General features: G+C 36.7%; 1 protein-coding gene across 4 annotated transcripts in view; it reads left to right on the top strand.

Moving 5' to 3' along the window:
- LOC120769666 overlaps positions 1–24,302 on the top strand; it is a 136,039-nt gene that overhangs the window by 86,862 nt on the left and 24,875 nt on the right. For all 4 annotated transcript variants that reach the window (XM_040096783.1, XM_040096780.1, XM_040096781.1 and 1 more), the window contains exon 4: positions 9,830–10,038. In XM_040096783.1, coding sequence (XP_039952717.1) covers positions 9,830–10,038 — 209 coding nt within the window. The remainder of the gene's footprint in view (positions 1–9,829; positions 10,039–24,302) is intronic.

The following is a 24,302-nucleotide window of genomic DNA, read 5'->3' as shown; positions in this document are numbered from 1 at the left end:
TGCTCAAGTCGGAGAAAATAAATGATTTGTTATTTGCAACAAATGACTTTGTTCAATTGAAATTTAATGGCTACATCTATTGACTCAACGGATATTTCAACTCTTCACTTGGGCCCAGCAGACATGCACGCCACTCGAATGCTGCACACACACATACACACAGTTATTTGTAGTAGTTGTGTGTTGGGTGCTCTGTGTGAATTAGTCTGTGTGCTCCACTTGGGCGTGACATAGTTCTGCCTGAATGCTTTGCAAATAATTTCATGCCTGCTGATTTTGTGTTGCTGCAGGTCCTAAAGCTTTCACTTTTTTCGCAAACGTCGAGCAGCTGTACATATACATATCTATTATGGAGCTCACACACACACCTACACAGACACATGCATATTTATTACCTTCAACCCCTTTATTTTATATTTATTTATTTAATTCATTTGCGTAATGCCTTTGTCTTTTGTTTCGCTTCTATTGAGATTCTTAGATAAATGGTTGACAGTTATTCGCAGCAGGTGTCTCGACAAATGGCTGTATTTTATTGAAGGAATTGAAATACAAATATATGCACACATACACGCGCAATGATGTGTAGAAATGTATTCTCGTCTCTCTCGTTTCTCTCGTCCTTGGTAAATGTACTGTAGCGGCAAATGCAGGCGGAATTATTTCTTTTGGTTTGAAAGCAGTTTAATACGAAATTATTTAATATGCATTACTCAATTAATTTGGATTCAAAAGATAGTTTACAATGAACTATTTATTTAATAAATATTTATAGAAAGTTCTGTGATTTCGCTTTGCAGTGAAATAAATACAAATACGACATTTTTTTTTAAATTTATAACATAATTTCTATAAAATTTCGTAGAAACATACAAATGTTAAAAACGTCACAAAGTCAAAAATTGGACTCAACGGATGGGCCATCGAAATTGTAGCCGCGGCCAATATTTGGAAAAGATAATCATAAAAAAAGCTAAAGAATATTCCTTCGAATGATAATAAGTCCCCAATAAATTAGAAATTTCTATGTTTTGCTTTAAAAAAGTAACGTCATTCTGTTGGGTCTCTCTAGCAATTGCATAATTAGAAATGGACAGTTGACATAAATAATCTGTATACCAAAAAAATGTATGACAACAAAAAAAATGTTACCCAGTTTGACCAAATTTGAGTGTTTTATTTCAGTTTTCATTTCCAACTATTCGGTTATAGTTTATAGACAGAGCAACTATTCGAGGCGTAATAGAACGAGGACTATTCGAATGGAAGAACAACTATTCGAATAGTAACAATGTTCCGACTATTCGAACAGCATTAATTGGTTAATATTCACACGAACTGTTTCAGACCGGATATTCGAATAGTCTGTTTTCAAGTTATTCGAATAATTTTAAGAGCCCTACTTGATTCCAATAGTTTCTGAAAACACAATTGGACTTAGTTATTTTTGCCAATATCGGACAAGTTATGAAGCAAAGGTTTTGGAATGTTTCTAAGCAAGGTTTTAGTTCTACTCGTAAGCAGCGCAGGAGTTTCTTCGGTGCACTAGCATGCCTATAAGTTTCTTTGAATCGTTAGAAGATCGTCTTTAAATACTTACAATAAGTCTGGTGAACTCAAACATTCATGAAATCTTTGAAAATGATAAAAAGAAAAGAAAAAAATCGTAGTAAGATCCAAGCCATCGAAAACGAAAGATAAAATGACAAGCATTGAAGGAAAAATACTTTATAGGCGATCGGAGGTTAATTTGTAAGAGTTAAAACCGATTTAAAGCGACTTCCGGTCTAACGGACTACGAGTCTATATACATATATGTATATAGTCGTATAATACTATGTCGTGCTAAAAAAAAATGATGTGGTAATGTTAAAGGCAATTCAAAGATTTATAACATTATTTATACATTTATTATATAAAAAATTCAAAATCCACTTTTTGGGTCCTTTCTTTTTATCTCGTCGAAATCTTGTTTTTCACGAAAATTACATCATTATGTTCCCAAAAGTGCTGCATTATGTTTAATTTGAAATATTTCAAATTTTTTTAAAAAGTATAAGTTTTTTCTCTTAAATTTTTACTTTATAAAAAGTAGGTGTACCCTTTTAATGCCACCGTCATAGCTAAGCAACATTAAAAAAAATATAAAACGTACACCATTTTCTATGCAAATCTCTACTCTCTTCGACTTCCCACTCTCGTAATTGATGCTTTCGCAATGCCTCTACGGATTTCATATACAATAATACTTAACACTCAAATATTGCTTTATTTGTCTCCTTAATAAATGTACAAACACAAGTGAACCTTACGAATGTGCGTGTATGAGAACGCACCTATACATCCTCTACATAAATATTCATCCATATATGAGTAAATAAAAACAGTGTGTGAATTAAATAAACATTCTGTTATTCCCTAGCGATATTTCTTCAAACAAAACCCAGCATGCTGTTTCATAAAATATTAAAAGTCACTCGCTCGCGAAAAAAGAGGACGAGCTTGCCAACCGCACACTGAATTATTGGATTGCTCGCTAAGTTGCTGTCAAGCAGTGCGTTTGACTGTCGCTTTGGTTGCTGCATACATCAGTAAACTGGTTGGTTATACGGAATGGACGTACCGACCGGCTGGCAGCCAAATGGCGCAAAGTAAAGCAAAAAAAAAAATCAAAGTAAAATAAAGCGCAAACAAACTAAGTGAAATGAGAAAACGCAATCAAAGCAAATTTAACTGTACGTGGGCAAACATGTCAACAAACAGACAGTCCGCCACGTGCGTACACTGGAGTATGCCGCATATGTGTATGTATGTGTATGTATGTGTGAGTATATATATGTGATTGAGTGTGTTTATATGCAAAATGAGCAAATGAGTGCCTTTTATGTGTCTGTCTGTCTTTGGCATGTGTGCACATGTGATGAGCAAAAAATTTATTGCGGATAAAAATAAGTGCACGAATATCTCCTCCAAGCCCGCACACGCACACAAACGCAAATGTGTTAATGTTGATGGCTCGCATACAGTCACAACGAATGGGGTATATAAGCAATTGAATTGCAAAAAATGCCTGATAGATCGGCTTTAATTTTATGAAAAATTATAAAAGCTAGCAGAGGCTAACACAGAATAATGCCAGAAAAAAGAGAACTAAAACTCAAAGAATGAATTGAAGAAAATAGATAAAGAGAAGCGAAAAAGCAACTCTGATATGCGGATAAATCATGAATGTGTTCAAAGAAACTTTCAAACACTGCCTAATAAAGTTACGTATGGCTGGTAATAACCATGCAAATCTATTGTAAAGAAGACCTATCAGTACCTTTATGTAAGGACCTTCTATATTCTCTCCCATATTCCTTTAACCAAAATTGCACTTCATCAAAATCCTGTTTTTCATGGCCTGACGAGTATGGTAAAAAATGTTTTGCTGAGTCTATTATATAATAAAATATTTTCGATAACGTTTGATAATTTTCGATAAATTTCGATAACTTCCAATAATTTTCTCTTTTTCATTTTCTCACCCAAAAATACGCACTTCGTCCTTTTCTGCCCTTCTCAAAAATAGTAAAATTTCCTGCTGTGTCTTTAATATGTATGTGAATTTTGCGCATGAAGCTAATTTTTATTATTCGCCTGCTCGTCTTTCAGAGATTTAACAAAGCGCTTGCATTCGTGCTTACACATACACGATATCCTCCGCCGAATATTATATTCTCTTCACGCAACGTTGCTTAGTAGCCAAATTAAAAGTGACGGCAAAAGCATTTCAACGCAAGCAGCCGTAAACTTCCTGCCACAAATCTGAGCGAAGATTATTTTTAACCACGAAGTATCATCGCAATATTCTGATCTTATTTTTATACACCCACCCAGGCAGAACCTTCACGCGCTAAATCAAGTTTTTATTCAATATTGGAGATATGCATTGGAGAGCAGCGAATCGAATACACTATATCTGCTGTTCAAAGAAACGGGCAGAGTTTGCGATGTAAGCCTTGCAATTGCTTCATAATTCTAGTTTTAGTGGATAAATTTTTCATTATTTAGAATAATTTGCCACTAGAACCATTTAGAATGGTAAAAATGGCCTAAAGTATAGCGGTGATACCAATTTCGGGTAGTTTTCTTAAGTGCTTAACCAGAACTTTATCGGCAACAAGTTCAAAAATTATGTTCCCAACATCTGGTTAGCAACCATCTGTCAGTTAAGTTCTGGGAAATTTTACGGAACGGAGTCTTGGCTGGGTTCTAATCAAAACATTAAATGAAAGCTGTCAGCTGTGAAGTTTATAGGAAAAATAAGCTGTATAAAGGACGTTCAGACGGGGACTCTTTTGTCGCTTATTATCATTTTATAATATATATATTAGGGTGGTTTTTTTTCTTTGAACTATTAATTTTATTCAGTCCCGTCACGAAATTTCCTTGGAAATACCCCAAAAAAAATTCTCTGAAAATTCTAGCCCTTAATATTAACATTAAGAACTGGATCAAGGCCTGTAAAAATTTTCCTTAGAAAATACACTACAATCGTGAGTTTTTATCTTTAAATTCCTACAGATCAGAGGTATTTTATGGCATCGCTATGACTTTAGGCATATTTCTCAGAATTGTTCACTATACAAAAGTGCTAAGTGCATCAAAGTCGTAACTCACACCGGCGAGGTAGTACGGGGCTCTAAACCCGATTTTTCCCGGAATTTCGCATTTTTTTGTTATAAATCGCGTAAATGACAGGAGTTAAAAAAATATGCACGACAAATTTGTAGGAAATTTTATTTGCTATAAAAAAAATTCGAGGTTAAAATCGCTATCATTAATACTTCTCCTAAAAGATAATTACTTCTCTTGAACTTAGCAAGTGAACTCCATCTGGTAACTCAAAGGACCAAACTGGTCTATGCGTGGCTTATTGGTCTACCAGATTAACTTAAGGGGCTATACCAGTGTGACACTTTCAAAAAAATTTTTTTTTTTTGCTTTTTCGATAGTTTATACATATATTCAAAAATATTCTGTGAAATCGGCAAGGTCATATCTTGAATAGTTTTTGAATGGCAGCGTTCGCTCAGGATGCAAACATATATAAGTGAAACTTTAAACGCGTTTTTCTCGAAACGAAATTTTTCAAAATTGCTGACTCATAACTCAACTAGAAATTGACCGATCGAGTTCAAATTAAAACTGGGTATAGTTGAATACATTTGTTATATAATGGACTACGATCTTTTTGATTGGTTGAAAATTGACAATTTGGTATTAAAAAAACACCAAATTACGCCATTTTCTTAATTTTTGATATTTTTCAAAGATCGCAGTTCATTGTATAGAAAATATATTTAAGTTTAATAGACATTTTGAATTTTTTTGTTTTAGCTACTCATTCGACCGGAATCATGCCAGCAGTTGAGGCACTTTTTTTCGTCACTTCCGCAGACAGAACATAACTCCGTTATTTTTCAATATTTTTGTAAAAAAAAATTTTAATATAGCTAAAAATATACTTTATTACGTCCATAAAACGTCGAAACATTCAATCTAGTACTTTCTTTTAAAAAAATTCACGAAAAGCGCCTAAATTCACACTGGTATAGCCCCTTAATCTACAAAAAAATAGTGAATCGAAGTTAACTGTTTTTTTATATTTAGAAAAGTCTGGTGCAGTGCACAATGAAAACCTATTTTTTCACAAATTTTTCAAAGCACTACCTTACTATTTATGTGCAACTATTGATCTCCGACTACAAGCCACACTCCAGTTCACACAAATTGCCTACAAACCGTGCACTCGTTTGCTTTCGTTTTCGCTGTGATTTGTTATTGTTGGAATGTTGCACACTAGCGCTCGTTGGATAAACACTATATTTTTATTTCCACCTCAGCACCAGTAACCCAATTTGTTGAAGTGACTTAGTGGCGCTGCAACTCGAAACACCAGTAATTGACGAAATGTTACGAAACAAGCGTACAAATACAAGCAAAACAAACACGCAGGCGAAACATTTGTCATACATGTAAGTTCCGTGTTCGACTTCTTACGACACTTTGCATGTGGAGTACACAAGTTTAGTACAAATGTTCCGGCAACACCTCCACCTAAGCACTTGTGCGCATGTGTGGCTGAGCAAGTTGGCTTGGCACTTGCCTTTTTCGCACCCAGCAAAGCCGCGGCGCAACAGCAACAACAACAGCAGCTGCAGATTTTTCTGTAACTATGTCAGATATGCACTCGTATTTCGCTGGCAACTTTCATTGAAGTTGCCAACTTTTGTTGACACAAAGTCAAATGAAGTGGATGCGCTTGCTCTCAATGGAATTCAGCTTCGCGCGTAAGCATGTAAGCGCTTGAAAAGTTTCTAACGACACCGGGATGTACGATGACGAAACTTGCTTGACAGTGAGTGAAAGCATGAGCGTCAAGTCGTTAAAGTTTAGCAGTGAAATATTGATAAATTTATAAAGGTATTCAGGGAGGCATATTAACATTAAACACGGTGAACGAAGGTGAGATAAGGAACTTTTCACAAAACAGGTGTTTGACCTTCCAAGTATTTAATGAGTGTCAATTTCTTGTAAAACAGTTTTGCTACTCAAAAATATATCTTTGAAGGCGCACTTAAAGTTAACAGAAGAACCTTTACGAAACTTAAACCAAAATATTGAAGTGAGGTGGGTCGAGATTGTCTTATAAAACCAAGTGCGCGGAATATTTAAAATATTTGGAGCCATTCGTAACTTTCACAATAAATCAAATGTCATAATGGTTAAAAAGAGATAAATTAATCATACAATTGCATCCGAGGGTTGCTTTTTCTTTCGCGGAACTTAACAAATCTAGACACTTCAGCAATATTTGTCGTAAAGTTTGATTTTTTGATGCTATACCTACTAAAAACGTTTTAACATAAGATTGCTATTTGTGTTGCTTGCAGTAACTTAAAATATTCATCTCGCCTAAAAGTTGAATGAAGTCGCGAAAACTTACTCGCGATTATTTTTACAACACCAAAGATATTTATGAAGTTTACGGAGACGATGCTTCATCAGTTCGTGTAGCACAACAATGCTTCGCTCGCTTCCGCTCTGGAAATTTCGATAAATTTCGAAGATTCACCTTGCTCTGATCAACCTATCGTTGAAAAAGTCGATGAAATTATGGAAAAGATTGACCAAGACCGTCACATAAGCAGCCATGACATCGGAACTTAACATTCATCATCAAACGGTTTTAAACTGTTTAAAAAAGGCTGGATACAAAAAGAAGCTCGATGTTTGGGTACCACATGAATTGTCTGTAAAAAATTTAATGGACCGAATTAACATCTGCAATTCTTTGCTGAAACGAAATGAAATCGAACCATTTCTTAAGCGAATGATAACAGGAGAGGAAAAGTGGATCAAATACGGCAATAATGTGCGAAAAAGATCATGGTCCAAGCATGCTGAAGCTCAACAAATGGTCACAAAGCCAGAATTTACGCCTCGAATGGTTATGCTAACTGTTGGTGGGATTGGAAAGCAATCGAACGATTGATTCCACATTTTACTGTCAACAACTGTTGAGATTGAAGCAGGCAATCGAAAAAAACAGCCAGAACTGATCAACAGAAATGGCTTCGTCTTCCATTAGGACAACGCTAGACCACACACATTTTTGATGACTCGGCAAAAACTGGGAGAGCTTGGCTGGGAAGTTTAGATGAATCCGCCATATAGCCCTAACCTTGCACAACAAACTACCTAATGGAGTAAAGTTGGTTTCAAGAGAAGCCGGTGAAAATTACTAGTCGCAGCTTTTTACCGAGAAACCAGAAAACTCTGACACTGATGGAATAATGTTTCTAGCGGAAAAATGGCAAAAAGTGGTCGACGAAAGTGGTACATATTTGATTCATTAAAGTTCATTATAAATATAAAAAAGTTGAAGTTAGATAAGACAACCCTTGTTTTAGGAGCTCTAAAAAGGAATCAAATGAAAACGTTCGCATGGTTCGCGGGCCGACTTGTTTCTTAAGGTGTTTTTTTCGATATGTCTGCCACCTCTCCGTAATAGTATCGCAGAAAGTCTACACACAACTAATTTAGTAGAATAAGTTTTATCAACTGTTTTGCCAAATTATTGTAATAAGAGGCAACTTACAAGTCTTATTGAGTGCCATAAAGTAGCGACTACATTTAGCGGCATGTTTGCATTAGAGCCGCAGTCGTATATTATATTTACGGCATAATAAGCCAGGCAATAGCAAGCAATAAATTCGATATTTCCATAGCCTAAAAGCATGGAAGGCACTGCTTTTACTTTTACATAAATTAAAAGAACCCACAAGTGATTGCAGTAAATTGAAAATGAATTGTATTAACCGATAAAATGAAGTGCAGACAAGCACAAACATCCCGACAAACACATACGTGCAGACAAATCAACAAAAAACACACATACATATGTACGTGCTCAAACAAAGTAGTTGAGATAGCAGTGCCTTTTCGAAGGGAACGCTGATCAACCATAAAGCAATGCAACCAACCGAATCAAAAACAGTGGAGCATATCGAACATTGCATGTCTCGCCGTAATTACTGGCCAACGAAAAGGCAAAAAATATGAAGGCAGCAGCAAAAAACAAAACAAAATTGTAATAAACCAACTGAGAGCAGTAAACACGAAGCAGCGAAAAGGTATTCAGTCCAAGTAAAAAAAGCTGCAATGCCGATACGAAAAGGTTGAGGCCAAACAGAAATAAATTTCAAGCAGACATTGGCTGTCATAAAAACTGCGTAAACATACTTAGTGTAATGAGTACAACAGTAGTAGCGAAAATAATATGCGGCGACACTAATACGACGGCAAACTGTATTGGAATGCAGGGCGTGCGCCTAAATGTAGGCCATAAATATTGTATTACGCTGCGCCAGCCCGCTCATGCCCACCACCGCTGTGTATTGAGTATTGAAAGTTAATCAGCGCAGCGGCGCCGTGTTCGAAGGAATACACCACCGACAAGAATTTGCACTTTACTCCGCAAGCCGCATGACAATTTTCCATATCACAAGTTGAGCACGATTCACCATTAAAATAAATAATACAAATGTATATTAACCTTGACGTTCCGTTTGAGTTAAGCCAGCAAATGAACAAGGCTGCAAAGTAGCAGGTAATAGCTGAAAATAGAAAGCCTAGTCTGAAAGGTTGTCAATGGGCCAGGCGACCCCAGCGAACCAACCGCATCTGTCATTGCAACATCAACTAAATCAGACAAATAAATTATGTGCTTGCGGTTGCAAATATAGTTTGTGAGTTTTTCTTTAATTGATGGCTCAACAAGAATATGTTTACCATCTATCGGTGAATATTCTACGAGCTCTGCAAAAGACCAGGCATATATTATTGCCTAAACCTTTGTGTGATTTATCGATGCTGCTTATTTGTGATTATGCACCTTCGAGTGGGAATTAATTAGCCAAGGTTTGATGCGCCAAAATGTAGGCCACAATGCGCGTGCAAGCCGATTTTAATGTTATTCGAAATCAAAACAAGAGGACACTAATTAATTGCGCGCCATAGAACATATTCTTCACCGTTGTATACTTTTGAGCGCAGAATTCAATAGTTCATTCTATATTCAGTATTGTACTGAATTTGATAAGTGAGAGTCATTATTAGTATTATATATAACAAAGAGTTCGTTACTGAAGAAAACTCAAACTTCCAACAATAATAAAATGAAATTATAGTTGACTTAAACAAAAATATCTATACCGAAATAAATCTACATATATTACCATTTTCAAAACTTCAACTAATTTTTAAAAATATCTCCTTTCAGATTTCGTTACTTCACTGCGAGATGTGCGCGTCAAAATCCCACATGCCGCGCGACGCGGTGAAAAGGTGACACTGAAGTGTCTCTACGATCTGGAGGGCGACAGTCTGTACTCAGTGAAATGGTATAAAGGACGGCGCGAGTTCTACAGTTTCACGCCGAAAGAAACGCCAGCAATTAAAGTCTACCAGATAACAGGCGTGAGAGTGGAGGTAAGTGGCAATGTTGTGAAACTTAAATCATATTCGAATTTGCGATCTATGAAAAATTATTTGTATACAAATTCTAAAATTTATAAATACGAGGTGTGTTTAGAAAGTAACTGCAATTTTAGAATTTGAAGTTGCGAGAGTTTGGCGACTCCAATTTTCAAATATCTTTAGAACGTTGACATATGCACACCTAAAGTACAATTTACAGTTGTATCCAATGCTTGCTTTGTCTGTCTTAGCGATTTTCGTTTATTAAAATCTCAGACTTCAGTGCTTGTTCGTAATTCCTTGACCAAAAACAATGTTGATGTCCAAGCCTTCATATTTGCTCCGTGTGACTATTTCTAAAAATAAAAAGAACTTTAAAGAGTCGTCCTTTTAAAAGATAACTGAAAACCACTAAAAGAGCTAAAGGTTATTCAAAATATTAGACGAAGCGCTGGCATAAGTGCATAATATCAAATAGAGACTATTGGGTAGGCGATAACATTAATGTAGACAAATGAAGAAATATTTCTTAAAAAAAAATATCAAAATCCCTTTCATTTTTTATACACACCTCACATATGGCAGTCAAAAAAATATTTTCGTATTTCTAATCAAACTTCAAAACTATATCAATCAAACCAAACTAATTTTTTTATATGTATTTATAATGAACCAAACTTGTACCATTTTGGTCGACAACTTTTGCCATTTTCCCGCTAGAGGCAATATCCCATCAGGGTAAAACTTTTCTGGTTTCTCGGCGAAAAACTGCGACATGTAGTTTTCACATCTTATCTTGAAGCTAAATTGCTTGCTTCAATCTCATCAGTTGTTGACAGTAAAATATATAATTTCGACCAGGCTGGAGCGGCTCTAGTAGACGATTCCTTTCCAATCCCATCAAACACTCAGCATAACCTTTCGAGGCGTCAATCCTGGCATTGTGACCATTTGTTGAGTTTGATCCACTTTTCGTCTCCTGTTAGCACTCGCTTCAGAAATGGTTCGATTTCATTTCATTTCAGCAAAAATATTAATTCGGTTCATTAAATTTTTCACAAACAATTCATGTGCTACCCAAAGATCGAGCTTCTTTTTGTAGCCAGCTTCTTTTAAATAATTCAAAACCGTTTGATGATGAATGTTAAGTTCCTTAGCGATGTCATGGCTGCTTATGTGATGGTCTTGGTCAATCTTTTCCATAATTTCGTCGACTTTTTCAACGATAAACCGACCACTGCGAGGTGCATTTTTCATATCGAAATTTCCAGAACAGAAGCGTGCGACTCATTGTTGTGCTACACGAATTGATACAGCATCGTCTCCGTAAACTTTACAAATTTCATTGGTGGCTTGCCGGACATTCTTTCCTTTTTTATACAAAAATTCCAAAATAAGCGAATTTCTTCATTATTTTCACACATTTCTGAACAGATGTAACTTTTTTTCAACTTCTCCGAATTTAAATGAAGCTTAAAATCTCGCCTTTCCAACACTACCACTGCAACGACACCGATTGGCAAAATACGAAAATGCTTTTTCGACTACCCAATACTTTTTCAAAGAAACTAAAATCCGAGTTATCTTATGAAAACGCCTCATATATGTATATAATATATATACCCATAACACGCTTTAAACAAACAAATTCCGGCCAGACATTACCTAAACTTTGCAACAACGTTGCTTATTACCACTTGCTGCAGCCATTAACAAATATTCGCCAAGTGCTAAAGACGGCTTCAATGTACCATTTCAAAAGCTGAATTACTTGAATAGTTGAGCGCAGAAACCGTCCATGTCGACAAATAAACACGTGAACCTTGTAACCGCAATTTCGCGCACGTTGCTTATTTACATTGTATACATTCCTAGAGTGGTGGCCTCTATCCGACAGCAGCAAGCAGTAGAACGCAAAAATGTCGGCAAAATTCAAATTTCGAAATTATACAAGTTTCTGTGTGCGTGAAACTTTCGTGTTTATATTCAATGCTGACAACAACTTGGCGCACGGAGTGTGGTTTCATTACTGTCACTCTATTTGGCGGCGTCACCGCAGAGCGCGCTGCGTGTTTTCAAAGTGTTGCTGCTGGAAGACGCTCAAATGTAGAGCGAATGAAGTTAGATTGGCTGCTTGTTGAATTAAAACTTTGCGCTTTGACTTGAATATTCATTACTTTTTATTACCGTTACACTTTTTTCCACTGCCAATTGCTTTCGGTGCGCAGCAGTGAGGCTCAAAATTCAGCCATGGAATTTCAAAATTAATTGCTTTTGATTGTTGGAGTGCTGCGCTGGCGATAATTGCTTGTTTACACGCCTTTGATTCTAAAGCAGCAATATTTGCAATTGCTGATACTTTGGAAAAAGTTCGAATAGCTTTTTGAATTCTTCCAGTGGTGAAAGACAATTAAATTAATTTAATTGTGCATGCAAATGAATTTAAGTTGAACTTTATTTACAAATTTTAAACGCCAGCGAAAGCATTAGTCTGATAAAATGGCAAAAAACATATTTATTTGATTTGAACTACTTCTCTCTCAAGTCTCGTAAGTCGAAAAGTAGCGTCATAGGAGCACAGTAAATCGAGTAAGAGATTTTGGGCTATAGTATCAATAAGCTTATAATAGTAAGCTAATCTAGCGGAAATAACACTTCAACTGAAATTGCCTCTCAAAATAGCACCAAACGGCAACATTTTCCACCAACCAAACAAAAACTTTAATCTTTAAAACAACAACACACTCGGCGGACATCACATACGCAAAACTAAAATTAAAGATAAAAGCAAGTATTAACAGCACGAATATGCACGTTAGTGTTGCATACACATATGTATGTACTCGTGCATATCATAAGCTAAGTATATGCACAGAGCAATAACATGTCACTCATACGCCATGTACCACCAAACACGCAACTAAAGCGAGCGTATCAAAGTTAAGCACAAGTTTGTGCGCGTATATGTGTGACAATTCTTGAAGAAAAGTAGAAGGCGGATATCAAACGATATTAAAAAGTTTAAAATAAGTTAAAAGAGAAAACTCGACGGGTGCGTGCCCCTTTGTTGCCGAAAACAAAGCCAGTTGCACTTTCAACTTGAGCATACTTTACTGCTGGTGTTGTTAATGTTGGCGATTGTTCGCTTTTATTTGTTTTATCGTTTTATGTACGCTGACACACATCCCTGCTTGCAATTTCTGGCTGCGAACATATGCGTAAGCCAGGAAATTATTGGTGCTACTACGCGCTTGAAGTTGTTCATGCTTTAAGGCGCAACTTGTATTCAGACTTGTCTAAGATTAAACTAAGCTTAAAATTTAAGTCACATGAATAAAATTTTACTTTGAGTGCACCAAAGCTGGAATATGGAAATAAATAGAAAAAGTTTTCTATCCAAGGACTGGAGTTTGTTCGGATAGTTTGTATGGCAGCTATATGATATAGTTGTCTGATTGAAACAATTTCTTCGGAGATTACGCCACTGGCTTGGGTAATAACCCATACCAAATTCTGTGAAGAATTTTGAATCCGATCGTTCAGTTTGTATAACAGCTATATGACATAGTACTCCGATATGGGCGGTTCTGACAAATGAGCACCTTCTTGGTGAGAAAAGGACGGGTGCAAAATTTCAGCTCGATAGCTCTAAATCTTAGTAAGTATTTCGTGTATATACAGGCAGACAGCCGAACTTTGCCAAATTGACTCAGCTAAGTCACGCTGAGCATTTATGTATTCACGCTATAGGATTTCCAAAGAGTGCTTCTGGATATAACGAACCTCATGCATAGTTCAGGATATAATAAGCTTAAAATATAACCCAAAACCCTAAATTGCTCTGTTGACATAATCACTGAATATTGCATATATGTAAATACTTACAGCAGTCACTGCTCATTAACCTAGACCAATATCGTTATTCATAACATAATTCGAAGTTTTTAATTAAGTGAAAATTTTACCATTCACGGATTTTTCATAAAGCTAATTTGCCTTTAGTTAGCACATGTTTAAAGCCAGCTCACTTTACTTGCCACACACACATACACACGCTATGAATCTCAAAGGCTTTGTTTTCAATTTTTGCTGTCAGCTGTCGACTGTCGACTTAGTTTCGAAACTCTTTTCACAAAAACTTCACTTTCACGTGCTCACTCCCTGCGCCATTGTGTTTATTACACCTGTGCAACATGTTGCAACGTAAATATGAGCACACACATGTAAGTAAGTAGACAGGTTGTTTTTAATTTTCTGGCACCATGATTCAGCAGCAGCACCAAAACACATCACACACATACACACACAGGGTTGCTATACTGCTTGTTAATTTTGAAAGTGTCAAAGGCTTCGTTGGAGGCAGTTTGTTTTTATTTCGTCTCTTCGAGCGCCCAATTGTTTTTCGTTTTATTTGCCTTCACTTGCTGTGTGTGAAATTCTCACATTTTGCCACCTTCTATGACGGCAGCATATATGTGCTTGCCGCTGCTATGCCAAATCCACGAAGCAGGTGCCAATTATATTTTTTTCCTCGTTTGCTGGTACAATTTCTCCAGTTGGCATCTCGTTTTCGTCCTTCACTTCACTTGCGCATAGACTCTTCAACTATGTAACTGTTTTTTTAAAACACGGCTTACATTTTTCCGCATATCTTGCATGTGTATTCCATGGTTGTTGCATGTTGCATGTTGGACATGTGCAGGTGTGTACTTTTAAGCAGCTAGTCACATGACAGCCTTATGGTCACGAGTTACGAATGTGAACGCTCCTTGAAAAGGCGAATGTGCTTTCTTGCTCAAGCTGTGATATTGGCCTCACATTACGAACAGAGATTTTTTGTACCAAGAGCCATACAATTTCGTTTAAATTATGATTACTTGCTATCAGTAGAGAACCATTTCAAAAGTATTAATTCCCCGTATCACAGCGTATCGAAAAAATTCCACAAATCGGTAAATGCGCAAAGCTTTTAATTAAGGTTTCTGTTTTTTTGTATTGAAATCCTAGCTGATTGTAATTAAGTAATCGATAGCCATGCTCCTGCAATATTACTAAAATAACGGTATATGCATAAAAGTTGAGTTAATATAGACACATAATAAAGGTTAATGCATTGGCCACTTTGACAAGTGAATGACCACACAACATGGCACGAGGAAAAATATTGTTAAATCACAGTGGACACTGTTCCAGGGTCGCTGTTGGGTTGTTGTATATGAGCGCCACAGTACATGCGCGGCATAAGCCGGCATATGTTTACCCAGCCGGTGTGAATATGTATAAATTTGTGGAGCTCGATTTGTTTATTATGTAATTAGCAGGTATAAATGTGTACCCAACAATGACAGCCAAATAAAAGTAAGCAAATATAAACACGGAATAAAGCTCGACAACAAAATCATTGGTATTCATGACGCTCTACCATGTACTTACACATAAGCAGGTCTGCTTGGTAACAACTGTGTAATTTACCGCAGTATAAATATTTTCTCAAGAGCTTGAGAAAACCACCCTTGATATGGCATGACCTTTAAACATTTTGAATTGACAAGGAATGACCAGTGACAGACTAGTGCTTAGTGGGGAAAGTGTCGAAGTTACAGTTGAGTTGAAATTAATAATTCCACGCATTATTGGCATAACAACAATTAAATATGATAGAGTAGATAAGTAAAATGTGTGATTTCAGAGCGACAGCTTTTACTTTTGAAAAAGGATTATATATGTGGGGTGGCAACTCTATCCTGAGCGAGCTGTTGCATCATCTCACTGAATGGAGGACGACGAGTAGGAGACGAAACGGCGAGCGCGACTGATCGAGCATTAAAAAGAAGCCTTGTTACTTTTGAATTTTTCGTTCACTTTTAATTAAAATACATTTTCTTGTTCAAATAAACTTAATGCTACATTTAAATAAACTAAAATCTACATATATTCTTCTAAAAATATCTTTGATTTAATGTCATACTACAAAGAAAAATATGATGCTGACATTATTCACGGCATACCATAAGGTCAAACATTATATGATGTTCCATTAAGATCATATGACCAAATATCACATGATTATCTATTAAGATCATATGATCAAACATTACATGATGTTCCATTAGAATCATACTAAAAATATACTACTATAAATGGTATAAACCAAAATTCAAAATGGCATTAAAAAGTTTATATTACAGCAACAACAATGGAGACTGATTTGAAAAATTACCAGGAACGGACCGTTTTTTATAAGCAGTCAAGGATTAGCAAGGTCATCCAAAGTTAGTTGTAGTTTCGGAAACTATTGATGCCGTTGGAAAATTGATATCGCAAGATCATCATGTGACCTCCCGAAATTTGGCATTATTGGGGCCAGTGAAAATAATATAGAAATTCTCTATATTTTGAAATTTTTGTATAAAAAGGGAAGAATGAAAGGGAGGCCACTAATGAAATTCGTGAAGTTTACGGCGACAATGTTGTATCAGTTCGTATAGCCAACAATGATTCGCTCGCTTCCGTTCTGGAAATTTCGATGTGAAAGATGCGCCTCGCTCTGGTCGAGCTATCGTTGAAAAAGTCGATGAAATTATGGAAAAGATTGGCCAGGACCGTCACATAAGCACGACATCGCTGAGGAACTTTTTTTTAATATATTTTTATTTATTGTATCTGCTTTTTCTTAAAGCCTAACAATAAGTAATAAAATCTTAAATCTATTTAAAACACAAAAAGAAGCTCGATGTTTGGGTAGCACATGAATTGCTTGTAAAAAATTTAATGAACCGAATTAACATTTTTGCTGAAAACAAATGAAAGCGACCCATTTCTGAAGCGAATGGTAACAGGAGACGAAAAGTGGATCAAATACGACAATAATGTGCGAAAAAGATCATGGTCCAAGAGTGGTGAAGCTCAACAAATGGTCGCCAAGTCAGGATTGACGCCTCGAAAGGTTATGCTGAGTGTTTGGTGGGATTGGAAAGGAGTCATCCTCTGTTGGCTGCTCCACAGTTTACTGTCAACAGCTGAATAGACTGAAGCAATCGAAAAAAAACTGCCAGAACTGATCAACAGAAATGGCTTCGTCTTCCATCAGGACAACGCTAGACCACACACATCTTTGATGACTCGACAAAAACTGGGAGAGCTTGGCTGGGAAGTTTTATGCATCCACCATATAGCCCTGACCCATCGAACTACTATTTGTTTCGGTCAATGCAGAACTCCCTTAATAGAGTAAAGTTGGCTTCAAGAGAAGTCTGTGGAAATTACTTGTCGCAGTTTTTCGCCTGAAATTTATACACTGATGAAATAATGTCTCTAGAAGAAAAATGGCACAAAGTGGCCTTTCATTATAAATATAAAAAAATAAGCTGAAGTTTGATTAGAAATACGAAAAGATCTTTTCGACTACCCAATATTTAGGAGAGGGTGTACTACCCATCACTCATTTTTTATACCATTCAACGTGCAAATAAAACTATCCACACATGTTCACATATTAAATCAATTGAGTTCAGTATAATATACAAATGAAAACAAATATTTTCAATAATATAATAAATAGACGAAGGCGTAGGATTATCGGTGATTAGATACTTTATATATAGTATACTGTATAATATATTGGGTTCCCATGGCTAAGTCAATAGATGTGTTTGTGACGGTCATAGACTACTCGTATGACCTATTTATACAGCGCCTTTCTTAAATTAGCCACAAACAGGGTTGCTCGCTTATTAGCGACACAAGTTAATAGGAAATAATAAGTTTCATTAACCACTTTTGTGGGTTATCCAAAAACAACAAACACCGTTGCGCTTAAACAGCACGCATAAACGAATATCACGCTACTAAAATAGCTTGAGAAAATTAAATAAAGCTTTTTTATTGAACCAGTGCACATATACGTGCGTTTTATTTGCTTTAGTCGTTTGTTCACCACATAGTGTCTCACGCCACTTCCCAACATGATACACCGACTGCCGACTGTTGGAAGTGTTCATTTAAACTTCATCTTTTCGAACTTAGAAATGAAAGTTTTGGCCAAATCTTCATAACTGTTTGCATGCTCATTTGCTGGTCAACTTTAGCGCTGAGCTCTATGTTTGCCTGAGTATATTTGCTTAGCTAAATTCAAGCCAACACCACACCGCTCAACTGCCTTCGCCTCACCACAGCATGAACGCTGGCATACGAAAGTGTTGAAAGTACTAATTTGCTTTGCATTTAAGAGCGCAAATGCGAAACTTCAAATGTAACAACAGCAATAACACTGAACGGCCCGGCCCCTATAAGTCCTGCCTGGTGGTTCGCAACCAACGCTCCGGTTTAGTTGGTTGGTGAAAAAACTTCAACGAAATTATGCTGGCTTGAAGTTTCAGCGCTCGCAGTTAGAAAGGGCTGGCCGAGGGTGCAACAAAGATTCAGTTGCCTCCCGGAAACAAAAGACACCACTACTTGAATAGTTTATGGCGCGTCCATACATGTGTTGTAATGTGAGCGTGTGTGTGTGTGAGTAGTTTCCGAGCATGCTGTTGAATGGAAATCGTGCGGAAGTCCAAAGAGAAAGCTTGACTAAAAACTGTTGTTGAGCAAGTGGCAGATAAAATGTGAAAATTACCTCTTACCAACACTGCAACATTTTTGAAAATGTGTAGAAATTTCGTTAACCCAATTTGGAGCGAAATATGGACAACCGGGCAGCGTCTGAGGACCAGCTACTACACGCTCGAGCGACAAACGATATGCACACCACACATTTGTTGGGGGCAAGTGTTAAGTAAACAAGCACTTATTTTGTTGTCGTGTGGGTACAACAACTTTCTGGTGGCAACACATTTTGAACTTAGCTCGGTTCGGTTAGTCAGTTATAAAGTTTTCAAATGTAAATATTAACAAAATTAAAACGAAAACTTGCAAATATGCTTAATAATCATAACGGAAATGCGCTTAATTAAACTTGACAAAAAACAAAAACAACAATGTTCGACAAAAACCAAAAACAACAGTGTTCGACAAAAACAAAACCAACAATGTTCGCATGTGGTGGTCATTTCATTTATACGGAGATTCAAAGTGGCAGATTCAACAAATAATAGAGTCATTTTTGGCACTGGGGGCATCTAACTTGGATGTGACTTGTAGGAAAAGGGATCTATTTTCACTTTAATTGAATATTGTATATTTAAGACTTTATTTTCATTCAATTGCCCATGAAATATTCAAAAATATTAATTGATTTCAATTCAAAACTTTTCTCAACATTCAAATGGTAGCCAGTGTCATGGGAACTCTTTAGAACAATAGTGAATCTAACCTTAAAAAAGAAGTTAAGTACACTAGTTTACGTTTTGGGTAGCTATAACTGAAAATGATAGTAAAAATTTCCTAACATGTATGATTTTTTTTTTGTTGCAATCAAGAGGTATAAGTCAAACCACTACCATTTATTAAAATGACAAAAATAGCGGACTAATCAGTACAAACTAACTATGATATTACAGAATGAAAAAAATAAATAAAAAATTGAAAATTATCTTTTAGGGTGTAATGTTAGAGAAATCCACTACTCCTCTCAAATACCGAAACAGCACTCACGAACTAGATACAGAGATCGATAGAATCTTTCAATGAATACACACTTTTAAGTGTTTTGAGGAAGAGAAATCTCCCTCCTTTGTGTGACTGTGACCTAAAGGACATAAGAACGCTACCGCGGAAAGCCTTCAATGAAAGTTATATGACCGAAATTTGACAACCCTTTAAAAATATCATGAAGCAATATGAAAAAGTAGTCAAGAACGCTAAGTCAGACTCAGCCTTCTACACATCTCTAAAAAACTGCAAAGAATGTACCAGGTTGAGCCAAATACTGTTCAAACACACTATTGTTGAATATTTAAGGACGGAGGTAGGAGCATGGACCACCTATGCTGAGGAGTCGCTTAAGGTTCCTATGAACATGTATTTACCGGGAGGTTTGGCAATCTATGATACTACATGTACAAATAGAATAAGCCGCAAATACACAGAGCAATCCATGGACCTCCTGATGGGTCGCTTGAGTTCTTATCTCCCGGGAGGTCAGCAATCTCTGGTATAAAGTATTCAACCAATATAAGCCACAAGTACAACAAACCAATCTGGTCCCATACTAAGCAAAGAAAAATCACATATGCCATTAACAGCTTCTTACTATATACTTACATAAAGCGGGGAGCCTAGATGGGTGGTCCAGATTTCTTTACCGCTACAGAAGCTAAAGAAACCAATGGTTCCAAGATTCGAAATGATCTATAAGGCAAGTGTCCGATTATCGTATACCCCAAGAACCAAAATCAGACAGAATAACACAAAAAAATGTTAAAAATTTAGGCCGATATGCCTCACCTTAAGCAGTAGCCTACACAGACCATTTAGTGGGCCAATTGAGAAGTCCTCGGACATCAAGAATTTGTATGCTAAGTTTAGTCGTGGGGAAAAGCGACGAAAGCATCCAGAAAGTGTTCAAAATAAAAAATGAGAATAAAGTGAAGTTGTTCGAGATCGCAGGCACTTTAAGGAATAAGAATAAATAAGAGAAAGCTCTATGCAAAGTGGGTGCAGAGCGAGCTCACTTTGGACCAAAACAACGACGAGTTGATGATTTGGAGATGTTTTTAGAGATGTTCAAGCGTAATAAAGCCGACTTTTAGCGTTGATGTGAGACAGTGGTTGAAAAAGGGCTCCATGGATCTGAATGGACTGCACACGATAAACCACTCCATGGAAAAATGCAACGGTCGGCTTGCAAGTTTATGGTGTCTGTATTTTGGGATGCGCAGGAATAATTTGTATTGACTACCTTGAAAAAGAAAGAACCATTAACAGCGACTATTATATAGCGTTATTGGACTGCTTGAAAAAAGAAATCGCCGAAAAAGGCCACATATGAACAAAAATAAGTGCTGTATCACAAAGGCAGTGCACCTTGTTACAAGTCAGGGAAAGCGATGGCAAAAATCCATGTATTGGGCTTCGCCTCTACCGTACTGTAAGAATCTAGCTCCAGTGACTATTTCATTTTCTCAGATCTCCAAAGAGCGCTCACTGGAAAAAAAATTTCCATTCACAATCAGTAAAATTATGGATATAGCATTGCGAACTTGCATCTATGAGCCGCAAACAAAGGACTAGGGGTTAACCATAATTAGACGGAACTGATGCTATTCACTTATAAAACCAAAATACTTCAATTTCATTTTCCCTCCCTAGATAGTACTACAAAAGAATAGTTTTAGTAGGAGAGGAGAATGCTATAACAATCTATACCGAGGGATCAGATGGGACGGGGTTATGCCAACATCCGAGGATCTTGATATCTCTATATCCTTCCGTCTATCAAAGTCAGAAGTACAAGGCAAAGAGCAGCCCGTGGATTTCACCGAATAACTATTGCTAGCGCTGTCATCGCCAATGATAAACGCCAGTGTGGTTAAAAAAATATGTAAGGCTTTACGCGCTCAGGCAGGTCAACTCCACTTGTTCATAATTTAAGTTCCTCGCAATAGAACCATTTTCTGTAACGAAAAAGCAAACTAGTCGGCCAATCCAGGAGCATCTCTAACTCGCTAGGTACGATTAAGAGGACGTTAAATAACCAGTTTGAAGCAATAGCTCAGAACAGCTGAAATTATACAACCAAATGCAGAATAGCGAAACAGATATGTACAAAATATGACAAGACAAAAACTAAGGACTTACTAAATATGTTCAGGAAAAGTATATTTGGCAGTCGAAAAAGTCTTTTCGTATTTCTAATCAAACTTCAACTTATTTTTTTATATTTATACTAATACGTATAAATAAATAAACAAATATGAGTCATTTTGGTCGACCACTTTTCGTCATTTTTCCGCTAGAGACATTATTCCATCGGTGTAAGACTTTCATCAGTATAAATCGAAATTTCGAAATTTTCAGAACGGAAACGAGCGAACCATTGTTGTGCTGAACTGATACAGAATCTTCTCCGTAAATTTCACAAATTTCATTGGTGGCTTACGCAGCATTTTTTCCTTTTTTATACACAAGTTTCAAAATGTAGCGAATTTCTTCATTATTTTCACTCATTTTTGAACATATGTAACTTTTTTCAACGTCCTCTTTCCTCCTTAAATTTTTTTTTTTTTATTGAATGAAGCTTAAAATCTCACTTTTCCAACACACAATGTGATTGGTAGCATCTATTGACAAAATACGAAAATACTTTTTCGACTACCCAATATATGGTTCTTTCTTATTGACAAAAGCTGAATGTAATCGCTTCTGATTGAAATATCATTAAATAGCTGAATGTAGAAACAAAAATCTTTGCAAAAATAAGAAAGAGATTTTACCTAGCAAAACAAAAACAGCGCGCGATTAAGCATCGCAATTTTTGGCCTTGACCTTATACTAACTATGCTGAGCAAATTAGCTACCACATACACTCCACTCTCCCTCTCACTAACTTCATAAGCACAAAGTAAGCAGTGTCATTCATATGTGCAAGTAAACACTTATTTGTTGGCAAATCCCTTGTGGCTCAAAGCCAAACTTAATGCCTTTTATGGCCGTGTTTTATCAAACCAACGACTCAGCACTTCAACACCCACGCGGATACGTAGGCGGAGACATAAAACCACAAAGTCATCTCTAATCGCCGTTATTAACTGATTGCATTCCACAAACCCACACAAATGCAAATCCATGGCGAATAGAACAAAGTAGGCGACACAAGGAGGCTCCGTAATTGCTGAAAGCCATTTGCAAGCGAGCACTAAATCTACATGCACACCTATTTATGTAGGAAAAAGTGTCTGCAGCTGGCATTTATAGTGCAGTCGTATGTTATCTGCTCTTTAAGAGTCTTTGTCGGCTACGCTCGTGAGCTAAGAATGAACACATGTGTATGTGCATGTGTTTGTGTGCACAAAACCGCAAGCAAACAAATTTGCTCACCAGCAAACAGCGCACAAATCTACTCGTACTCAAATAGGTGCACAGTAGTGGAGCACATAACGTCACACCCTGTATGCACATGCACTGGCGCACATGTTAATAGCATTGTTAGCACACATGTAGCACTGCTCATACACACACACACACATTACACGGTGCACATGAAGGGCGGCCGAATGCGCAAGCATAACTCATTTTTGCAATCTTCGCAAATTTGCCAAAGCACCAGGACTTACATACTGAGACCTGCCCCTGCATATACATATGTAAGTGGATGCCAGTCAGGATATGTAAGTTATGTAGGCGGGGAAGCAAACGTGCTTGCATTGGCGTATATAAAGTAGAGTTGAGCGCATATATCAAAGCAGCTAGCGTTTAAAGGCGCCCACCCCCTGCAGCCAACCTTGCATTTCAGCCACTAGTAGTCCCCCCTTAACTAGCCGTTAATGGTTTAAGGCACATGCAATGCTATACTCTCGTAGCGTTGTGCATGCATTTATCTTTCTCTGCTTGCCGCCTTCATTCGCAAGTTTTATGGGTTGCCATTTCCGCTTAACAACACTAAAGAAACTTGCATGCTTTTAGGCGCTGACGCATGCGCCATTTATATTGACATTCTCGAATAGCTGCGACTTTATAGCGGACTTTCTATTCTCTTTTCTGGTCGGATCTTAGGACCTCTACGCCTTTATGAGCAGAATGTGGACTTTGGTTTAAGAGAGAAACTTGAACGCTTTCCAAACAAAAAAAATATTAAAAAATGTCGTTTCTAAATAAAACTTCAGAACTTTTCTTGTACATAATTTAAGTAGAGTACGATTGACATTATTTTTCTAAAATTTTGAATTAAGATTTATTTCTACAACCATCACTATCATATTCGTCATTATTAATGAGGATTTAAATGAAGTTTTGACGTTTCATGCCAAATCACATCATCATAACTGTTTTTTCGAAATATTACTTATGACTTTGGTTCATAGTGGGAAATTAAAATGTATTCGAAATTCATTGAACCTTTCATCACCTTAAGGGGTCAGTAGGGTAATCCGGAATGTTTTTTGACATTTTTTTTATAGAAATTTTTATTCTACAATAGAACTTGTTTCACATATCATGAGGTATATCGTGAAGTGTATAAACATTTTTTTCGGAATTTTTTGATGACAGCTGTCGGAGAAATGGCTGGGTGAATGAGATGCGTGTTTTCACGATTTCTCATATTCAGATCATTTGAAACACAAAAACCCAATTTATTCTTAAAAAGTACGTGAATGGTTATCGTCCCTACTAGAATC

The sequence above is a fragment of the Bactrocera tryoni genome, chromosome 2, assembly GCF_016617805.1.
Source record: "Bactrocera tryoni isolate S06 chromosome 2, CSIRO_BtryS06_freeze2, whole genome shotgun sequence".
In the NCBI taxonomy this organism is placed as follows: Eukaryota; Metazoa; Arthropoda; class Insecta; order Diptera; family Tephritidae; genus Bactrocera; species Bactrocera tryoni.
This window is presented reverse-complemented; position numbering and strand designations above follow the sequence as displayed.